This window comes from Trachurus japonicus, chromosome 9 (assembly GCF_045865225.1).
Source record: "Trachurus japonicus isolate A0001 chromosome 9, Traja_1.0".
NCBI lineage: Eukaryota > Metazoa > Chordata > Actinopteri > Carangiformes > Carangidae > Trachurus > Trachurus japonicus.
In genome coordinates this window covers 23,606,812-23,624,545 of record NC_140915.1, presented here as the reverse complement: position 1 = coordinate 23,624,545, position 17,734 = coordinate 23,606,812, and the positions used below count along the sequence as shown (strand labels likewise).

Sequence of the window (17,734 nt, the reverse complement as noted above, 5' to 3'; positions counted from 1 at the left end):
TCCCTTTAATATTGAGCGGGGTTGGGGGTTTCGTTCAGTGCCAGAAGAGCATGAGGGGACTTCCATTACTTCTGCTGCCCCATCACTCCGTGGCCTCATTAATCCACGTTAACAGACGTGGAGACATTCTGTCACTGAGGTGCCCACAGAGGCACCTTGCATTGAGAGCACTTTGACTCTGGGCACAATTTTCAAGAGTTTTTCTTTGGCATTTTTCCTGAAGGGTGTTTGAAAATGGAACAATGGAAAGCATAACCAATAGGAAAAAAAAATCCACCTTCAAAATAGATTTGGTATTCATGTGAAAATGCCAAAAAAACCTCACTCAGTCAATTTCAGAAAGGGAAAAATAACGTGTCCATGAATAAGACTTTACCAGAGCCAGTAGGGCAGCGACTGACAGATGGGCACAAACCCCGGCTCAACAACTGCCTTTGAATGAACTCAGTTTGTTTCGGCCTTGAAACCACATGTCTTACAGTTACTGCTCCGCTCCTTTCTTCTCCTCAAACACTCACTCCATTTCCATCCCCAGCACTTCCCCCTCTCAGTCATTTTCCTCTCCCCTGCCCATTTCCTCCTCCAGCTACACCTCCTCACTCATTCTTCTCCTCCTCTCATTTCTCCTTTTTCCCCTAAAAGCCCAATAATTCAACTGTGCATTACTAACACACTTTCTATTACCCCAGAACTAATTTTCCATAGGTTGCATCTTGTTCAAATGGAAAGTGTAAATCAATGATTGGCATGTTTCCAACAAATGGGTTATATTTAAGATCATTCTCATAGTTTAAACATCAGTGTGTGCATGTGTGTGTGTGTGTGTGTGTGTGTGTGTGTGTGTGTGTGTGTGCACACTGAATTGTTAGCATGGTCATGCTTGTATTTGAAGAAATCAAGGTCTTTTTATTCCTCTATTGCATTCAATAACAAAGAGGCTGAAGAGAAATTTAGAGTTACATTGAAACACAGTTCACCTTCAGTAATTTTGACAGAAAAGGCAACTTTTCTGCTTCGGTCCGTTGATTATCTGTGCTGTTATAATAGGCTATCAGATAAACACATTTGTACCCTGGAGGTGAAGCTACCAAGCAGTTACAGCACTGGATCTTCTCCAATATCAGTGAAACAGTCAAAGAACATTACATACCTGATTGTGCCTATTATCTTTGGGTTGAATACACTGTTTACCCCATCCCATTTTTGTTGTCCTCAACTCATCCCATTTAATTCTGTCTGTATGCGTTTTACTTTCTTTTGCTCTTACGTTTACACATTTTTCTTCCTATTATTTCTTCCACTTTCATTTCGTCTTGTCTCCTTTGTCCCAGTTAGCGAGTTTTTAATTTTCTGAGAGGAGTTTTTACCAGTTTCTGCATTAGGATTCATGAAAAAGGATAAAACAGAGGATGGGCAGACAAGGGGCATATGATATGGTGAAAGGAGAACAATTACAGTAGCGGGTGGAAAAGAAAAACGTGACTAATCACAGCTGAGCCCAGTCTGAAAATGTCATGCTAAACCTGAGGTGTCCTGCAGGTTAAACACACAATCAAAAACAAATTGGTGCTGCATCCATTCATTTTGCTTTCTGGTGTGTACTGACACGTCCAAGCAGACAGCATGGTAACAGACTTTTAGTTGTGTTGTGTGTGTGTGTGTGTGTGTGTGTGTGTGTGTGTGTGTGTGTGTGTGTGTGTGTGTGTGTGTGTGTGTGTGTGTGTGTGTGTGTGTGTGTGTGTGTGTGTGTGTGTGTGGGCTGCAGGCAGTCTGTATTTGGTCAAGTTCTGTCTCTGCTTGCCGTCTCTGACAGTGTGGAGACATGGCGCTCTATCATTTTTTGTTCCTGTGTACAAAACAGATATTCACAGCTGGATTTGTTGTTTTGCTCCAGATGGGCACTGAGTTGACAAAATAAATGGATTATTTGTTGTTTTAAAACAGTGCTGATCTCAGTTGGATTAACAGAAACAGCTATTAATCATTAGATTGTACAGTTGCAAGTGACTTGGTTTGACATGTATTTTTTTTTCTAACGGTCTCCTCTCTGTTTCCTGACATGAACCTTTATCTGTCTCATTCCCTGCCATCTCCCTCATTAGAGATTTAGCTCTGTGGAAGAAGTGTCGCCCCCTGTTGGTGTATATAATGACCCGCGCTGTGCCCTGGAGCTGCTGAAGAAGACAACAGGGGTGAAGAAAAGCCCATTTGGTGCAACTGCAGAGCGCTTCAGTCCAAACCACAGAAAATGCTCTATACCAGGTCTGTGTGTGTGTGTGTGTGTGTGTGTGTGTGTGTGTGTGTGTGTGTGTGTGTGTGTGTGTGTGTGTGTGTGTGTGTGTGTGTGTGTGATATAATTAATAGAATGAATCCAGCCTGTCTCTTATTATCTCTAATTATCTTTACAATGTCAAACATCACTTAAAGTTCATTGTCACCTTGTAATGTGGGGATACTGCTTGTTAGTATTTTAGTTGCCGCTTTAAGGTCTGAATCCCATTCACTTTTGAAAAACTCATGTTTTTTTTAAAAAGTTAAGATGTTAACTTGACATGGCTATTGTGTTAAATCAAACAAGTTATAATTAAGAAAATAAGCACCACTTATGTAGCTTGTAAATTTGTATCTGTGTTTTGAAATCAGCTGAAAGGCAATTGACTTCTGCTGTGGTTATTATGCTGTGTGTGCGTGTGTGTGTGTGTGTGTGTGTGTGTGTGTGTGTGTGTGTGTGTGTGTGTGTGTGTGTGCGTGCGTTGTCCAGTGAATGGACCATTCGGTTTTAGGTATGACTCATTAACAATACATTTAGCCTTTGCAAGTCTAACATAGGTTGAAAATTGTTGTATTATTAATCTTACAAATTAAAAAAGAGAGCCCAGGATATGAATCAATAATATAAAGACTATAAAACTGATTGTGTATTGCAGGGGCTGCACAAATTAGGATGAACAGCAGCTTTTTATGGCTAAACACACTTCAAACTTCAGACCGACAGATTTATGTCTGTGATTGCTGCATCCCCTCAATACATTTCCAAGTATGACAGGATTTAAGGATCTTCCAGAATCTCTCTGGAAAGATGAAATGTTAAGTGCAGATTGGAAGAGGTGTTTGATAGGAAGTGGAGCTGAAATGAAAGATGTCAACACACTTTCTTCCTAAAATGACATTTTTTCTGGGCTGCGATATTAGTAATGTAGAATAATAATGTGTTTCTGAGCATTTCTCTGTTCATTAAAGCAGACAGGATACTTAATTGTTGAAGTTTGAGCCAAACATGAATGCTGCTCTCTGCCAAAGCTAAAGACACAAAGCGAGAGTTACACCTACTAATGTCTAATGTTTGTGTTTCCATGAGGTTTAGACAGTTACTGGTTAGAGAGATCCTAAGTACCATAGATCCTGATTTTTCAAGGATATCGTCTTCGACCATTTTATATCACACCAGTCAATTACTCCTCATAAACTTTACAATAATCCTACCTGTCTGTACTCTGCCCAGGTCCAGGATCCTATAATGTGTTTGAGCAAGGTGTAGCCCAGGAGAGCTTTAAAAAGGCATTTTTAGAGCGACACAGGAAGGGAGCCTTCGGCTCCACTGTTCAACGAACTTCCTTCTTCCACAACAAGGAATTGATAGAAGCCCCAACTCCAGGACAGTATAAGGTAGGAAGATCCATTAATAAACTATAGACATTCATTTACTTTTTCAGGAGCATGTGTAATATATATACTATATACCCTGATATTAACTGGCTGAAATATAAACTTGTGTTATCAGTTGACTACATAAAGATGTTCCTAAACTTATCTCTGTGTTTGTGTGCATGTATGGCCGCTGTATATTTGTATTCAGGCAGAGGAGAAGATAGAGGAGTACTACAAACAACGGCACACAGCAGTCTTCAAATCAGCCACAGAACGTCTGGCATTATCACATCTTGCTAAAGTAAGCCCCCCTCTCCTCTACTCCCTCATTCTCTTTGTCTCCCAGTTTCTGCCACTATTGTCTTTTTCTTACTCATTTTCATCCAGACTCCAAGTTTCGGTTGTAAAGCTGCTCAAACCTACTTAGCAGAAGAGTGGTAGATGAAGTTAAAGAGAATCACATGCCAAGTTTTTACTTTGATAAATGGGCCATCGCAGCCGCAGCAGCTGACCCACTACGCCAAGGGTCCTGTTTTCCAGCAGTTAATTTTCTTTGACTGCTTCTTTTCTTGTTTTCCTCTTCCTGCTAATGCTCATTTATGCCGAAGAAAACAGGTCACAATCCATGATAATTAGTTTCTTGTTCCTCTCCCATGTTCCTTTTCCTCCTCCTTCCTTGTTTCTGTCCCTCACCCACTTTCTGAACTTAACCGTTATTAATATTATATACACATACCTTACCTCAAAATAATTATTTTCTCTTTTTATGTATTTATTTATTATCAATGTGTATGAGTATATCCTAAAAGTAAAAAAACAGGACATCATGCTTTTACTTTAATGTTTGTGATTTTAACTGCTGAATAGTTATGTTAGTGTAGTGAGAGATATACTCATTCTTCTACGTTTATTTATTTACATAAAAACTACAGTGTTTCTGCAGCCACGGGGCATTTGTCTTTAGGGTTCCTTGTCGAAAATAACTTATCTAAACCTCAGATCTAAACAGGTTTTAGTGACTTGTGTCATTTCAGTTGACTAACTCCTGCAGGTGAACTTTCTAGCAGTTACCTGCATATCAATAACATCTGCAAGAGGGGAAAAAACAATATATTTATGGAAATGTTTTCAGTGCTCATAGAGTTGGTGGAGAAAAACGGAAAAGGCTGAATCCATTGTTGCACTTGTACAGTTGAGCACGTAGTCCTGAAATACCAATCCATCTGAGAGCTTTGTGTCAGAAATGAAACAGAAACTTTGAGCAGTACACCATGAATCTGTTTAAAAGGGCCAGATATGACATGGCAACAACGTAACACTGTAAATTCAGTGAGTGTCATTATTTTTTAGGGCTGTGTGTTTTATAATTGCATCCATTTTTAAATTTGGCGGTATTGGAAATATTGCTTCAACCCTTGTTTTTCACTTTTGCATTACAACACCATTATGCATGCAGTGCTTGATGTGAATGTCAACAAATAAATAACAGCAGCAACAGTGCTACATTTGAAAAAGTGACAATGTTTGGATTGTGAAAGCTGGATTTCTTTGCTCTGTATGACACAGGAGGGTGTTTACTTGCATATAAATAATGTGCTAATGAAGAAACACAGAAGCAGCTGGTTGTGAGGGTTAGCGACTGAATCTTACTCTAGTATTAAAAAATGTTCCAGGAGAAAATTATGTAAATTTCCGGTTAAGGTGTTTTCATATTCAAGATACACAATTTGTATTTTCAAGTGCCCCTCTGGGTACCAGCTGTTGTTTAATCTGATTAACACCAAAGGTTAGAAGTGTTATCTAAATCTTGAGGCAAAGGTCTCTAGAATTGATCCTGACACCTCAAACTATGCCGTTCTTTTTAAAGACAGAGTTTAAAGGGTAATTCAGCACTTATCACAGAGGGCAAGAAAATATGATGGATAATTTGTCATCAATTGAGCTATAAACGAATTGGTTTTAAGATTACACCAACTTTCTCCCAGAGAAATGTGGCATTGAAAATGACATGTCTAACCTGAATGATGGCAACATAGGCTTGCAACTTGCAACTTGGCTGCACACACAGAGAGGACCGCCCCTTTATGCCGTTCTCTCTCCTCATTGGATAAAGGTTGTAGGATACAAGGAAAGTTTTCTCCTCGGCTTACAGCAGAGCAGAGTGACTGACAGACCCGTGTTTCAGAACAAACACTCTATATAAGTGATTGCTGTCGGAAGATATAACTATTTAAGACTTATATTAACACAAACATTCCGCTTACTTCTGCTTTAAGTTTTAGTGATTTAAAAAATGAGAAAACACACAGTCCTTTGAAAGTCTCATTCAGGCCCAGTGATTTTCAATGTATCAATGTTCAGACACAGAGCTAATCAGTAAGTGTTTTACACCTCGGAGACCAAGTGGCTGCAATTAACTACCTGGTGGGGCATGAAACCAGCAGGACTCTGGGTATAGAGGAGCAGGATTGAGAGCTACCGCTACAGTATGTGAGGAGATACGAATAGAAATGTTACCAAATACTTTAGCAGCATAATAATGTTGTGCATAAGCATTCTCCATTGGGAAATTATTTTACCTTTCTACATAGTAACATAAGAGATCGGGGTCAGCTTCATCTGGGTGAAGGAATATCTCTTAATGACCTGGTCCACCCTCTTGTTCCCAACACAAACCTATCAGGATAGCAATGAATATCATTTTTGTTGTCCTCATTGAGTTGTACTGTATTTGTCTGCAATTAATATACAACTGGGCGGAGCGTGGCATTTGTTACATTTTGATGCACTCATAGTATTTTGTATGGCAATTTGGATAAACATAGTCACAGAGTTATGTGTGTTTCTACAGTTACATCATTCTTGGTGTTATATCGTCAATCACATTTTATTGCATATCACAAATGAACTTAAACAAGTGTGATGAGACTCATTAGAAAACCGAGAATGAACCATTAACAATTCTGGTGCTGATCGCCTCAGTAATAGTTCTGTACCTCATATATCTGTCTGCACTGTTTGCCATTCTTCATGACAAATGCGCCGTGTAGTGCTCTGTCAGGCCGCAGTATATTGTACTGATAGATGGGCTGTCTCACTCAGAATCCTCAGTGTGCCACATCCTAATGCTGACAATAGAGAACTTGACGGTCATACTACTCACAGTCCACATTATGTCTGGATATAGATCTGAATCTTGGACATGTGCAAGTTTAAAAGATCAGTGGAAGTTTCATTGCATGCCAGACATACACTCCCACACACACTGGGTGATTAAATATTTAACAATGGCTTTAACTGGGTTCGTTTCCCAGGTGCAGTCCCTCCTCATTGGTTGTGTGTTCCCACAAATATAATTGGCTATATTTGCGGGTGGGGAGCCATTGGGGTCGAGTTGAAAAGAAGTGGCTGGTGGCACCACATATCACAGAGGTAGCACATGGCTGTCTGCAGCCCTCCTCTGCAAACAGCAGGGTTAGCAGTGACGAGAACTGCACTTCACAGTTTCTAACTTTCCAAACTGAGAGTAAACAAGCATAAAATGCAAATACAGAAGCACAAAAAACCCAATTACTGTACTTTAGAGACATAATATTGCCTTCATATATCCCTCCCTGTCTCACCAGCTCTTTTTTTCTTACTGGCTCATACCTCAGACTGTTCTGTGGAGAAGATCTGAGGCCACTTGTAATGGCTCCACGCAGAGCCTCCTTTATGGCCAGTTAATGAAAAATCACCTGGGGACGTCTTTGCTGTAACAGTTAGCCACATGCCGCGCTGCAGCCTATGCTGTATCCCTGGAAACGGCACCCTGCTGGGACGGATATTAAAAGAGCCTAATCAGGAAGCAATCATGATTATAAGAAGGGAGTCAGACGAGAAACCAAAAAAGCAAAACAAAAAACAAAACGGCAGAAAGTTCATTTTTACTGTCTGTTTCATGTCAGGGAGTGCAGAGCTGCTGTACTTTAACTTGAAAGCTTCATCTAGCTGAGGAGGTCAACCTTTTGTGAGGGAAATTATTCACACTGCATTGTATTTAGAAAGCAGTAATGTAAAAAACATCTACATCTAGGTGGATTAAACACAAGACCTGTTATGTGAAGCTATTTATTACATTCTTTCCTTCCTCTGAGCTGTTGGCTGCTGTTCCTCCTCCAGATCTTTTGTTTCTAAATGTTAGCTATGTTTCGAGGCAAAAGTCTGTGATTGTGTATCCTATTCACAACATGAATTTCAAATCAGTCCATCCCCAAATCCACTTTAAACAGATTAGATTGCCAAACAGTGGTTAAATACATAGTGAACAAGTACATGGCACAATCTGTTTAGGTGGATGCTTCTTATCGTTTGTTGTGCTCTTATTCAAAGGGTGCCTGCATTTCTGACAGACAAATACACCGCAACCAGTTCATACATTTGAAGCAAAGTCAGATTCATACTTTGGCTTTAGGTCTGGATCTGATAGGAGTTGATTACCTGTCTGTGGACGAGACAGAATCAGACATGTTGTTGAGAAATGACAGATCTGAAATGAGAGATGATTATGAGCCCAACATAGCCTAAATGAGAGATTGCTTCTCTCACTCAAAATCCATTGCTTTTTTTCAGTATCATTTCTCTTCATCGCCACCCCTCCTTCTCTCATTGTCCATCCCCATGTTTTTTCTTCTCCTTGTTGCTCCCTCTTTCCTTTCCCCTATACACATCCACATTCCCTTTTCTCCATCCGTCCCTCCTCGTTACTCCTGGAAAACCCTTCCTGATAATGACCTCTCTGTTGCAGAGGTCGTGGGATACCCTTAGGCAGCACTGGGAGAGAATAAGTGAGGAATTTAATTTGGACCTATGTTTCACCCTTAGGCTGTGGAATTCCTTTCTCTTCTATAGAAGAGTGAAATATTGCCCTGTCCCCTGAAGCAACAGCAGAGAGGTTTGACTGGACGTTTTGTCTGTCCATCAGTTTTTTTCCTGTATGTTCCTGTCTATCATCATCTCTGCTGATTTTGTTCTGCTGCCAATGATGTTTAGATTAATAGAGGTCCTGATGGATGGTCATTGTTCCACTAAGTGACTCGGAGGTGCTGTCAATGACAGGGACATTGGGTCAATAATAGGGTGTTAGCAATAACTTTAATAAGAGGTGCACTTCCACTTTAAAGGGCTAGAGCTGTCCTGAGCCGATCCTTAGTCTGGGAATATTTTAATTGACCGGCAATAGCCAAGATAAACCAAGTCAAAAACTAATCCTCTTTACTACAAACTCTACCTCAAACTACTGGTGCTGAAGGGTAAGAATGCGTTAATGCTCAAAATTATGTTATTGCACCAGCGAGTGACTCAGAGTTGTGCTCACATGGCTCAGCTAATATCATACTCAGTATCAGAACTACTAGGACATCCCTAGTAAATACATTATAAGTCAAGTGTGGTTAAACTTGCAGTTTCATTGGAACAATCCAGTGATGTACAAATATTTTTCAATTAGTCCTGCATAGCTTTTCTTATATTCCCCCAAGATTTTGCGAGTTAAATGTGGATGTAAAGAACCAGAAAATACTACTCTGGACTTACAATGGTGATTTGAGAGAAACGCTTACATCAATACTTACATGCACAATGCAGGTATAATGTGAACCATTATCACCATTTTAGTTTAGCATCTAACCATGCCAACATTACTATAACTATAACATTAATACAAATCCTCATATTGTGCTAGCTATAGGTTACACACTTCTATCACCCAGTTATACTGACATCACCAGGTGGTAACCACCGACTGTCTGGTTCTTTGCTAGTTATAGTTTATTAAGATGTAAAAGTAAATTAGCTGCAACAAAACAACACTACATCCAAAGATGACAGTGTAAACGCAACCAATGGTTACTTATACAGGACAGGAGTACATGAATAGTTTCTCAGTGTTGTTACTGAGCTGAAATTGTTTTCAGACCTTCTCACTATGTGTTCTGATTTGTGATTTTATGAGCATATTTTCACATAAATTAGATAAGTCATACTTTTTGAAAAATCTCATGTAACCCTCAATAACATTAGTAAATAAAAGGCTATTTTCACCTTTAATCTGATACGATAGTCAAATATTTATCAATATAAAGTTCTTATTCAAGCAGATCTGGCTCCATGCGTGTCATTGGAAGCTGATGTAACCAAGTAATAATGTCTCTGCCAGTCAAACCTATTTCAGTTTATCTACAGTAATATCTGTTATGCTGGCAATCAACAACACTACATAATTCTCCTTTCTCAGTGTAACTGGCTTGATAGCATCAGACAGGCTATATTAAAACATGGCTTTTATAACATGTACAACCGAAAATGATTGAATGCAGGATTCATAATACTCCAATGGTGCGAAAATAATAAAGAATACAAATAGAAAAGGAAAGCCTTCACAATAGGGGGGCTTTCCATCCTTCGCTTGGCAACTCGTGCTGTTGGGGAAGGTTATATACTGACTTCCAATGCCATGGCAACATTATGAATACTATTTTATGACTCCTCCTTGTACAGTGTAATTTTGTACATTTGTTTAAAAGATTGACAAGTAAGAAGGTACATATGGTGAAATTACAGTAATTTAGTGGTTCAGTATTTAACTGAGCACTGATTTATACAGCTGTGTTAGATACCTGCTTATTAATTAAACTCCAGTATAGGAGCTATTAGAACTGTGTGGTGACTAGACTTTGTTTTCCTCCTACCTGTTTCTGGTCTCAGTTGCTAAAAGCCTTATATTGCATAAAATCACATTCAATTGCAGCTGTTTTGTATTTCTGGCCCAGCAATACAAGACAGACATTATTCACAAGGCCTGGCACAGTCAAGGAAAACCTCAATAATGTCAGTGACAAGGGGAAAAACTCCATATTGCTCTCAGAAAAATAAGTCACACACCATAGCACCAAGCAGGAAGGATATGAAGGAAAGAAAAAAGAGAATCAGAGAGAAATAGAGAGAGAGAGAGGGACTGTATAATGTGTAATTATCTAACCTATTAGCTCTGGTTGAGATAATTAGAGTGTTTGCTGAACATACATTTATCAAAATGAAGAGCAGCATCCCCCCCTGCTCTGCAGAATGAACCAAATGAAAAAAAAATCCAGGTGGTGAAATTACACTAAAAGTGAGGAGGGAGGGGATTGACAGCGGGATGAGGGAATGACGAAGGAAGGGAAACAGGTAGAAAGAAAGGCTGATGACAGAGGCAGAAAAACCGAAACGAAACAAATGGCAGATAGATAAGCAATGAGAAGAAGTGAGACATTTTGTCTTCAGATATAGAAAGATGATAGATAGATAAATAAATAAATGCCATGTAAACCACACGAAGAGCGTGACAGCACATTGACGGTAATACAATGGGCAAGATATCTTGAAATATCTGGGATATGAAAATATGCAGAGGCCCAAGGTTTGTCACTTATTGACTTTTTGTCTCTGTGTTTCATTGCATTTTTATGATATATCCATGGACAGCTAATGGCATGTCATGGTGCAGCCTCTGTTTATGGGAGACAGGGGATTTGGGTGATGAAAGAAAGGAACAAAAACAGGAAAATGGAGTTATAGATTTGATATGGATTTAACTGTCAGCTGTCAGGGTAATGATGATGGTGGTGTGAGTCCCTGTGAGAATTTGAGTGCACTCGCATACACACACACACACACACACACACACACACACACACACACACACACATGCACGTGCAGAGAAAGTGAGTCAAGAACAAATAAATACACATATATTAATGCAACAATACCCATTGTGTACACACAGCATATATACAGTATATCCACCCGACTGCTTGTATGCACTTGTGTATGCATAACACACAGAGTTGCGTGCGCACACACGGGAGACACACAATTAAGTGACGGAATGAGAAGAAGTGCTTGGTGTCACTTTCACCCCGAGGCTTCAGATGGTAACACTCCCATTACGCTCTGCACAATAGTGTCCTGAACAATTCATGAATGTGATGGATAGAACGATTTGAAGATGGGGTGGAGCAGAGTAGTGGTGCTGTCATATCCAGTAGCTGTATTGACTAGTCTTTCTGACAAGAGCTTTTTACTCCCTCTTCCCATCTCTGTGTTTCTGCTTCACCTTGCCCACTCTCTTTAATTTGCTCTCGACTATAAACAAAATAGAGAGAGAAATGACATGCAATGTTATTGATTTTGTGCTCACGAGTCAGTCACATCACAAAAGTGTCGCCGTGGCCACATGTCGGTCCTCCTGCTGTTTTACCCATCTACCTGTCTTCCCTGCTTATTTGCCTGCCACCTCTCCGCCTACTCCTTAACTGTAAAGTCACAGTAAAACATTGCTGTGATTTGTTCAGCTCAGCCACTCAGCAGAATATTTAAATCAACTACACTCCCCCCAGAGCTGAAGACCACAAGCAACACAGCTCCTTATCCAGCAAGCAGGAGTTCAGACTGACCGATGTGAGTCATAGATCCCGAGTGTGAAGGCTTATCAAACACACAACACACAACACTACACAGTGGTTTATAATGCAAGGAAGGGTTTTATAATCCTGCCGAGCTATCATGGCAACAACAGTGCTATCCCTCATCAGGTCAACAGTAAAAGTCTGCTACAAGTTGGAAACTAATCTAACAAACTTGCACAGATTCATCAAATTATATAACGCTACATCTAGTTGCTGTTGTTTATCTTTGACGCTTCTCTCTCTGTCCACTTTCCAACTCGTGAAATCAGTGTAAAGATTAGATATTATCACATAGGTCCAATGTCTATCTCAGTATTGCTTGTGTTTTCAATTTGGTTGCTGGATTGGTTTGTGTTTGTTTGCACCAAATAGCCAGTGTATCGACTGTGCGTTAAGCCAGTTAGCTAAGTTTGTACCAGTTGTGTCGATGTCTGATTGTGTATTTGTCCTCAAATCAGCCTCTGATTGAGCTGAAGACAAATATACAGCTCAGTCGCAGAAGTCAAAGGGAACTCCAGTTCTTTCAGTTTCAGTTTCCTCTTTTCTCTGGATGTTTATGCAGTAGATTCATAAAGCCCCGGGCAAATCGTCTTTCCACCGACTTTGTATTCTCTTGCATCATCTCTAAAATTTGCATTGCATTTTGTCTGAAGACAGAGTAAGTCTTCAGCGACTTGCCGAGCAGCAGGGTCACCTGTCATCCCTGAGCTGGAGTTACAATTAGTAACTATCACTATATTTTCACACAATGAAGGGAATCTCTGGGCTTAGAGTAGAAAACCCCATCAATCCATTCCCTTATGTAACACTGACACCCAAGTCCAGAAAAGACCTGTTCTTCTCCTTCACACCTTGTGATTGCAGAAGATGAGGGCAATCAAATAAAAAGCTCTCAGTGTAAAACATGCTGACCTGTACCAGGCCTTAGTTGTGCCCCTGCATGTTAAGCTCTCCTTCAGTGTGATATTACATTATCTGACCGGTGCATGACACAACACGTCATTACCAACCCCTGTGTATTTTTAATGTAGGACAAAATGTCTGTGTGAATGTAGCCAAAATAAGTGTGTCTGCAGTTAAAGCTGCAGGTTTTGTGCTTCAGCCTGATCTACTGTATGTCTCCCTCTTACTCAACAGGCACATTATTTACGGATTATTTTAGACCTTTCAAGCCGCTCTGTCTGGGCTTTTATTCTCTTTCCCTACTTTACTTTTCAGCTGAATTGATGTTAAATTGCTATCCATTAAAAGATGTCTCTGACTGGTCGAAAAAAAAAAAGTCGCTAATTCAAACAGTTTGCTGGATCTAAGTGAAGACTAATGCTCAGATCATAATGGCCTGATCAGCTCACAGAGATAAAAGGAAAGAAGCTGTGTGATAGATGATGATCGACAGAGAGATGACAGAACAAGAGCAAAAGTTCTGACAGTGACTTGTAGCAGTTACTTTGTTCATGACCCCTCGCTGTATCAAAGGTTTGGACACAACCGGTGACATGCAAATTATTTTTAGACTTTAAACCAATATTTGTCCTGATGGTGGTGCTCAGGAACGGCCATGGGTGCCATTAAAATTAGAGTGAGAAGCATAAATAAGCTAAACACATTTTGAGACTGCTCTCCAAAGAGAAACAACAAAATTAGTTTGGCTTAGTTTACTGAAAGAGGAACTATAAGTCTGGTTGCTTTTCCACTGTTTTGCTAACCCTCCTCCTGGCCATGTGCATTTGTTTATAATGAAGCGACTAGAAATCAAACAGTAGAAAGGCACATAACGTTATATATCATACAATGTTACGACGTGTATATTTGTGTAGTTCAGTCTGTCATAAACAAGAGGTTATGGGGCGCATTTGCGTTGCGGTGCGCAGAAATGAGAGCTGGGACACCGGGGCGGCGGCCACGATTGTGCAAATTTGGTTTTCACCCAAGAGACGAAATAAGTGACATGCACGTGGAAGGCAGCGAGTCTCCATTGTCCCTCGTAACAAGTTAAGCCATTTATTAAACCATCACAATTACTCCAAAGCTGTTAATGTAGCATAGTTAAGCATAGTTCATCTTTAAGTTTATTTTACTAACATTTGTCTGGCATAATAATTTATAATTTCTCTCAGGGGCGATTTGTGTGACTCTCTGTAAGTCTGTTGAGATGGATGGGTCAGAAAAGCCACTGACTGGGTGTTGTATAGCTGATATGACACATGTTAATTTCCTGTTTGTTAACTGTGTTGCTTTCTTTGCTGTGATTGTTGATTACTACTGTAAACACGGCGAAGGTTCTCTAACTTAACAAAGCAGTCATTTTGAGCCAAATCTGATCTCTCCATAAAGGTGACACTCTTTTCTTAAAATTAATCAAACGTTAAGCATACCATTATCACAAGATTTTTATGACACAATGTTGGTAGGTAGAAAATGACCAAACTGTCACCTGATACATAGTTTGAAAATTAATCTGCAAGATTTTTAATTTGCCACTTATTATATGGACTGATTCTTACTTCTGACCTCACCTGTCCTCTAATTAAGTTGCGTTAAGCTTAATTTCCTATCCTGGCTGGAGTAGATATTAAGTGATTCATATCTAATTGACATCTCTTAATAGCACCAGGACATTGTTTCAATCTATCTTGATTTACAAAGACACCATGGGGAGGGGGAGTGGAGGTGAAGTAAAAGATAAGTCAGAGTTTAGACGGTAGACAATAGAAGGAGTGCGTCAGAGGCAAGTGGAAATGTGGAAAATGAGGATACATGCGTAAGCAGCAGAGGAAAGGAGGAAGACAGGAGAGAGCAGAACAAGTGAGTCTTAAAATGTGTGATAAGGCACAGATGGAGAACCTGTCTGTGTAGCACTTTCAGTTCTTTTTGATGTGTGGATGCTCGCGAAGTTATTGCTTCAAGGAAGAGATCACATACTGAAATTCGCATTTCTCCATTCCCCTCTCTTCCTCTCTCGCTGTGAAGTCCTGGTTATTGTTACCTCCCTGCTGTCTTGCTGTTATAAAACAAGTCAAGTGAAAAACAGCCCTTCCTCAAAAAAAAAAAAAAACAGCCTGTGACTCAAAATAAAAGACACTTTACAAGTGAAGGTGGATAAACACAACACGATTTCTCCTGCGTTCTCACAAACAAAGCACATGCTTTTGTAGAGTTCATACCTACTGTACCCTTCAGTACAGTATGTGATGCTGCAATTTAGGTAATCATCTATCACATACCTGTTCTGCATAAACCGTTATCCGTTAACTGGATTGCTTTCTTGGCTTAGCTGAAAACAAATGCACATGGCCGGGAGGAGGGTTAGCAAAACAGTTGAAAAGTGACCAGACTTGCACAGTTCCCTTTTAACATAAAGAGAGTTTTGTTCTGGTCAGACTCCACATTACCCTTTTCTAATCCCTCTGTGCTGTCTTTAAGAGTTAGTTGAAGGTACCCTGTGAGTTTTTGACCACTAGTAGCGCTATGGAGCAATGTATGTGCAGGTGGGTCATTATTTTGTTTGGTGTGCCTTTTATTTTTCCATATTCTGCTGATTGATAGACAGGTAGCACTGTGCCAACAACACCTGTGAGAAAGTCGAGTACAAACTAGTGAACTTGAAAGTAAACAGTGCATGATTTAAATATATTTATTTTTTAAATTTGCTTTGCAAATGTTGATTGAAGCAAAATAATATATTCACGTTTGTTAGGCCTCAAGGACATGCACGAGACACTTGGTCAGAAACACTGAGGGCTCTAATTTCGTGAACTAGGTGCAGGCGGAGCGGATCAGGCCTGCGCCTCGCCTTCGCTTCGCCAACGGGGAGTGGTCAGGAGCAGATTGCAATTTTCCTTCGAAACGCAGCGGAGCGCATCCCGCCTACTTCCCTCCCACCGGCGCAAATGGCATAGAGGGAGGAGAGAAGGCGTGGAGTGGGTTTGACACAGCCGAGTCAGATCTTCACCAATCAAATGAGCTCCTCTCCTCGCCTTTAAATCCGCCGCGCGCGCAAGGCGGACGTTTGATTTCACCGTGGAAGAGAAGATTTGAATCAGCACCTACAGATTACAGCATACACATTCAGCACATCTATATCGATTGTCCCGTCACACAATATCTGCTATATTTATGTATTTACTTATTGATTTATTGAGCCGCATCGTCACGCGACTATAACAAATAAAACTGAAAACAAATAAACTATCATCTCTCACAGCAAACCACAATCAGCCTGGCATCATAGTCCGCGATGCCTCCGTTACGCACAGCTGTTTGTTTATGTTGTGATCTGTGCACACGTGTTTAAATATAGGTTACTAAATATGAGTGTCTTTATTAATGGAAAAGGGGTGTGTGTGTTTTTTTTTTGTTTTTTTTTACTGGGCAACAGCTCTCAATCTGTCAGAGCAAGTGAGACGGGAGGAAACTGATGTTCTGGTCCGGTCGCGCGAACAGACCTCACGGGCTGATGATGCAAAAGTAGTCTGGGAAGGAGGAGGTTATGATGTTATCCAGGTCTATCTATCTATCTATCTATCTATCTATCTATCTATCTATCTATCTATCTATCTATCTATCTATCTATCTATCTATCTATCTATCTATCTATCTATCTATCTATCTATCTATCTATCTATCTATCTATCTATCTATCTATCTATCTATCTATCTAACCTAACACGTGTGCACAGATCACAACATAAACAAACAGCTGTGCGTAACGGAGGCATTGCGGACTATGATGCCAGGCTGATTGTGGTTTGCTGTGAGAGATGATAGTTTATTTGTTTTCAGTTTTATTTGTTATGGTCGCGTGACGATGCGGCGCTGGCCCCTAATAAATCAATAAGTAAATAAATAAATAAATAGCTGATAATCTGCAACGGCACAGTGTGTAGTGTCAACACCTGCTCTTGGGACATCCACGGCTGTCTCAGTCCCTACCTGGTTTCATCTGTGTTAATTCAGTCAGGCTGAGTTTCCATTACGCAAGCCTTTGGTCTGCCATCAGTGTGACGGGACAATCTATATAGATATAGGTGTATGTGCTGATTCAGATACAATAAATAGGGGTTATTGTGATGATTATTATTATTATTATTGTTGTTAATTGCATTTAAATGTGCCTGGAACTGTGGAAATCTGCCTGTGGGGTCTTGGTGACGTGTCTGCACTGCGCGCTGGGCAGTCAAATTGCCACTGCGCTGGCTGCGCTTCGCCTTGCGCTGAGATTAGACCAGGTTGGAGCTGGCGAGCTTTCGGCGCACTCTCCGCGCGGTCTATCGGCAACAAATTGTCACTGCGCCACGGCGAATCTGTCGACACCTCCCCCTGCTGCGCGACCACTCCCATCTCAGCGCACAGCAGTCTACCAATTTACCGAATCCGCTGCGCACCTTGTTGCACTGGACGATAATACCACTTCGCCAGCTGCGTCAGGGCTCGCCTCGCTGCGCCACCCTGAGTTGCGCCAAGAAATTAGGGCCCTGACTGTAACGTGACCTTTCCTTGTTGATGCAGAGGGATGATAATGGAATGTGGTAAAAAAAAAAAAAAAAAAAAAAGCTCAAGAAAAACCTGGTTAGTGAACCTTGAATTGTTTTTAGCTAAAC

The 17,734-nt window shown here is 40.4% G+C and overlaps 1 protein-coding gene across 3 annotated transcripts in view; it reads left to right on the top strand.

The window, feature by feature from the left end:
* The window catches only part of stpg2 (sperm-tail PG-rich repeat containing 2), a 56,582-nt gene that overhangs the window by 15,732 nt on the left and 23,116 nt on the right, over positions 1 to 17,734 (top strand). For all 3 annotated transcript variants that reach the window (XR_015036588.1, XR_015036587.1, XM_085786632.1), the window contains 3 exons: positions 2,103 to 2,262; positions 3,503 to 3,666; positions 3,857 to 3,949. Coding sequence is in view for 1 of the 3 variants with exons in the window: in XM_085786632.1 (XP_085642758.1) it covers positions 2,103 to 2,262; positions 3,503 to 3,666; positions 3,857 to 3,949 (417 nt within the window). In the remaining 2 variants the exon portion in view is untranslated. The remainder of the gene's footprint in view (positions 1 to 2,102; positions 2,263 to 3,502; positions 3,667 to 3,856; positions 3,950 to 17,734) is intronic.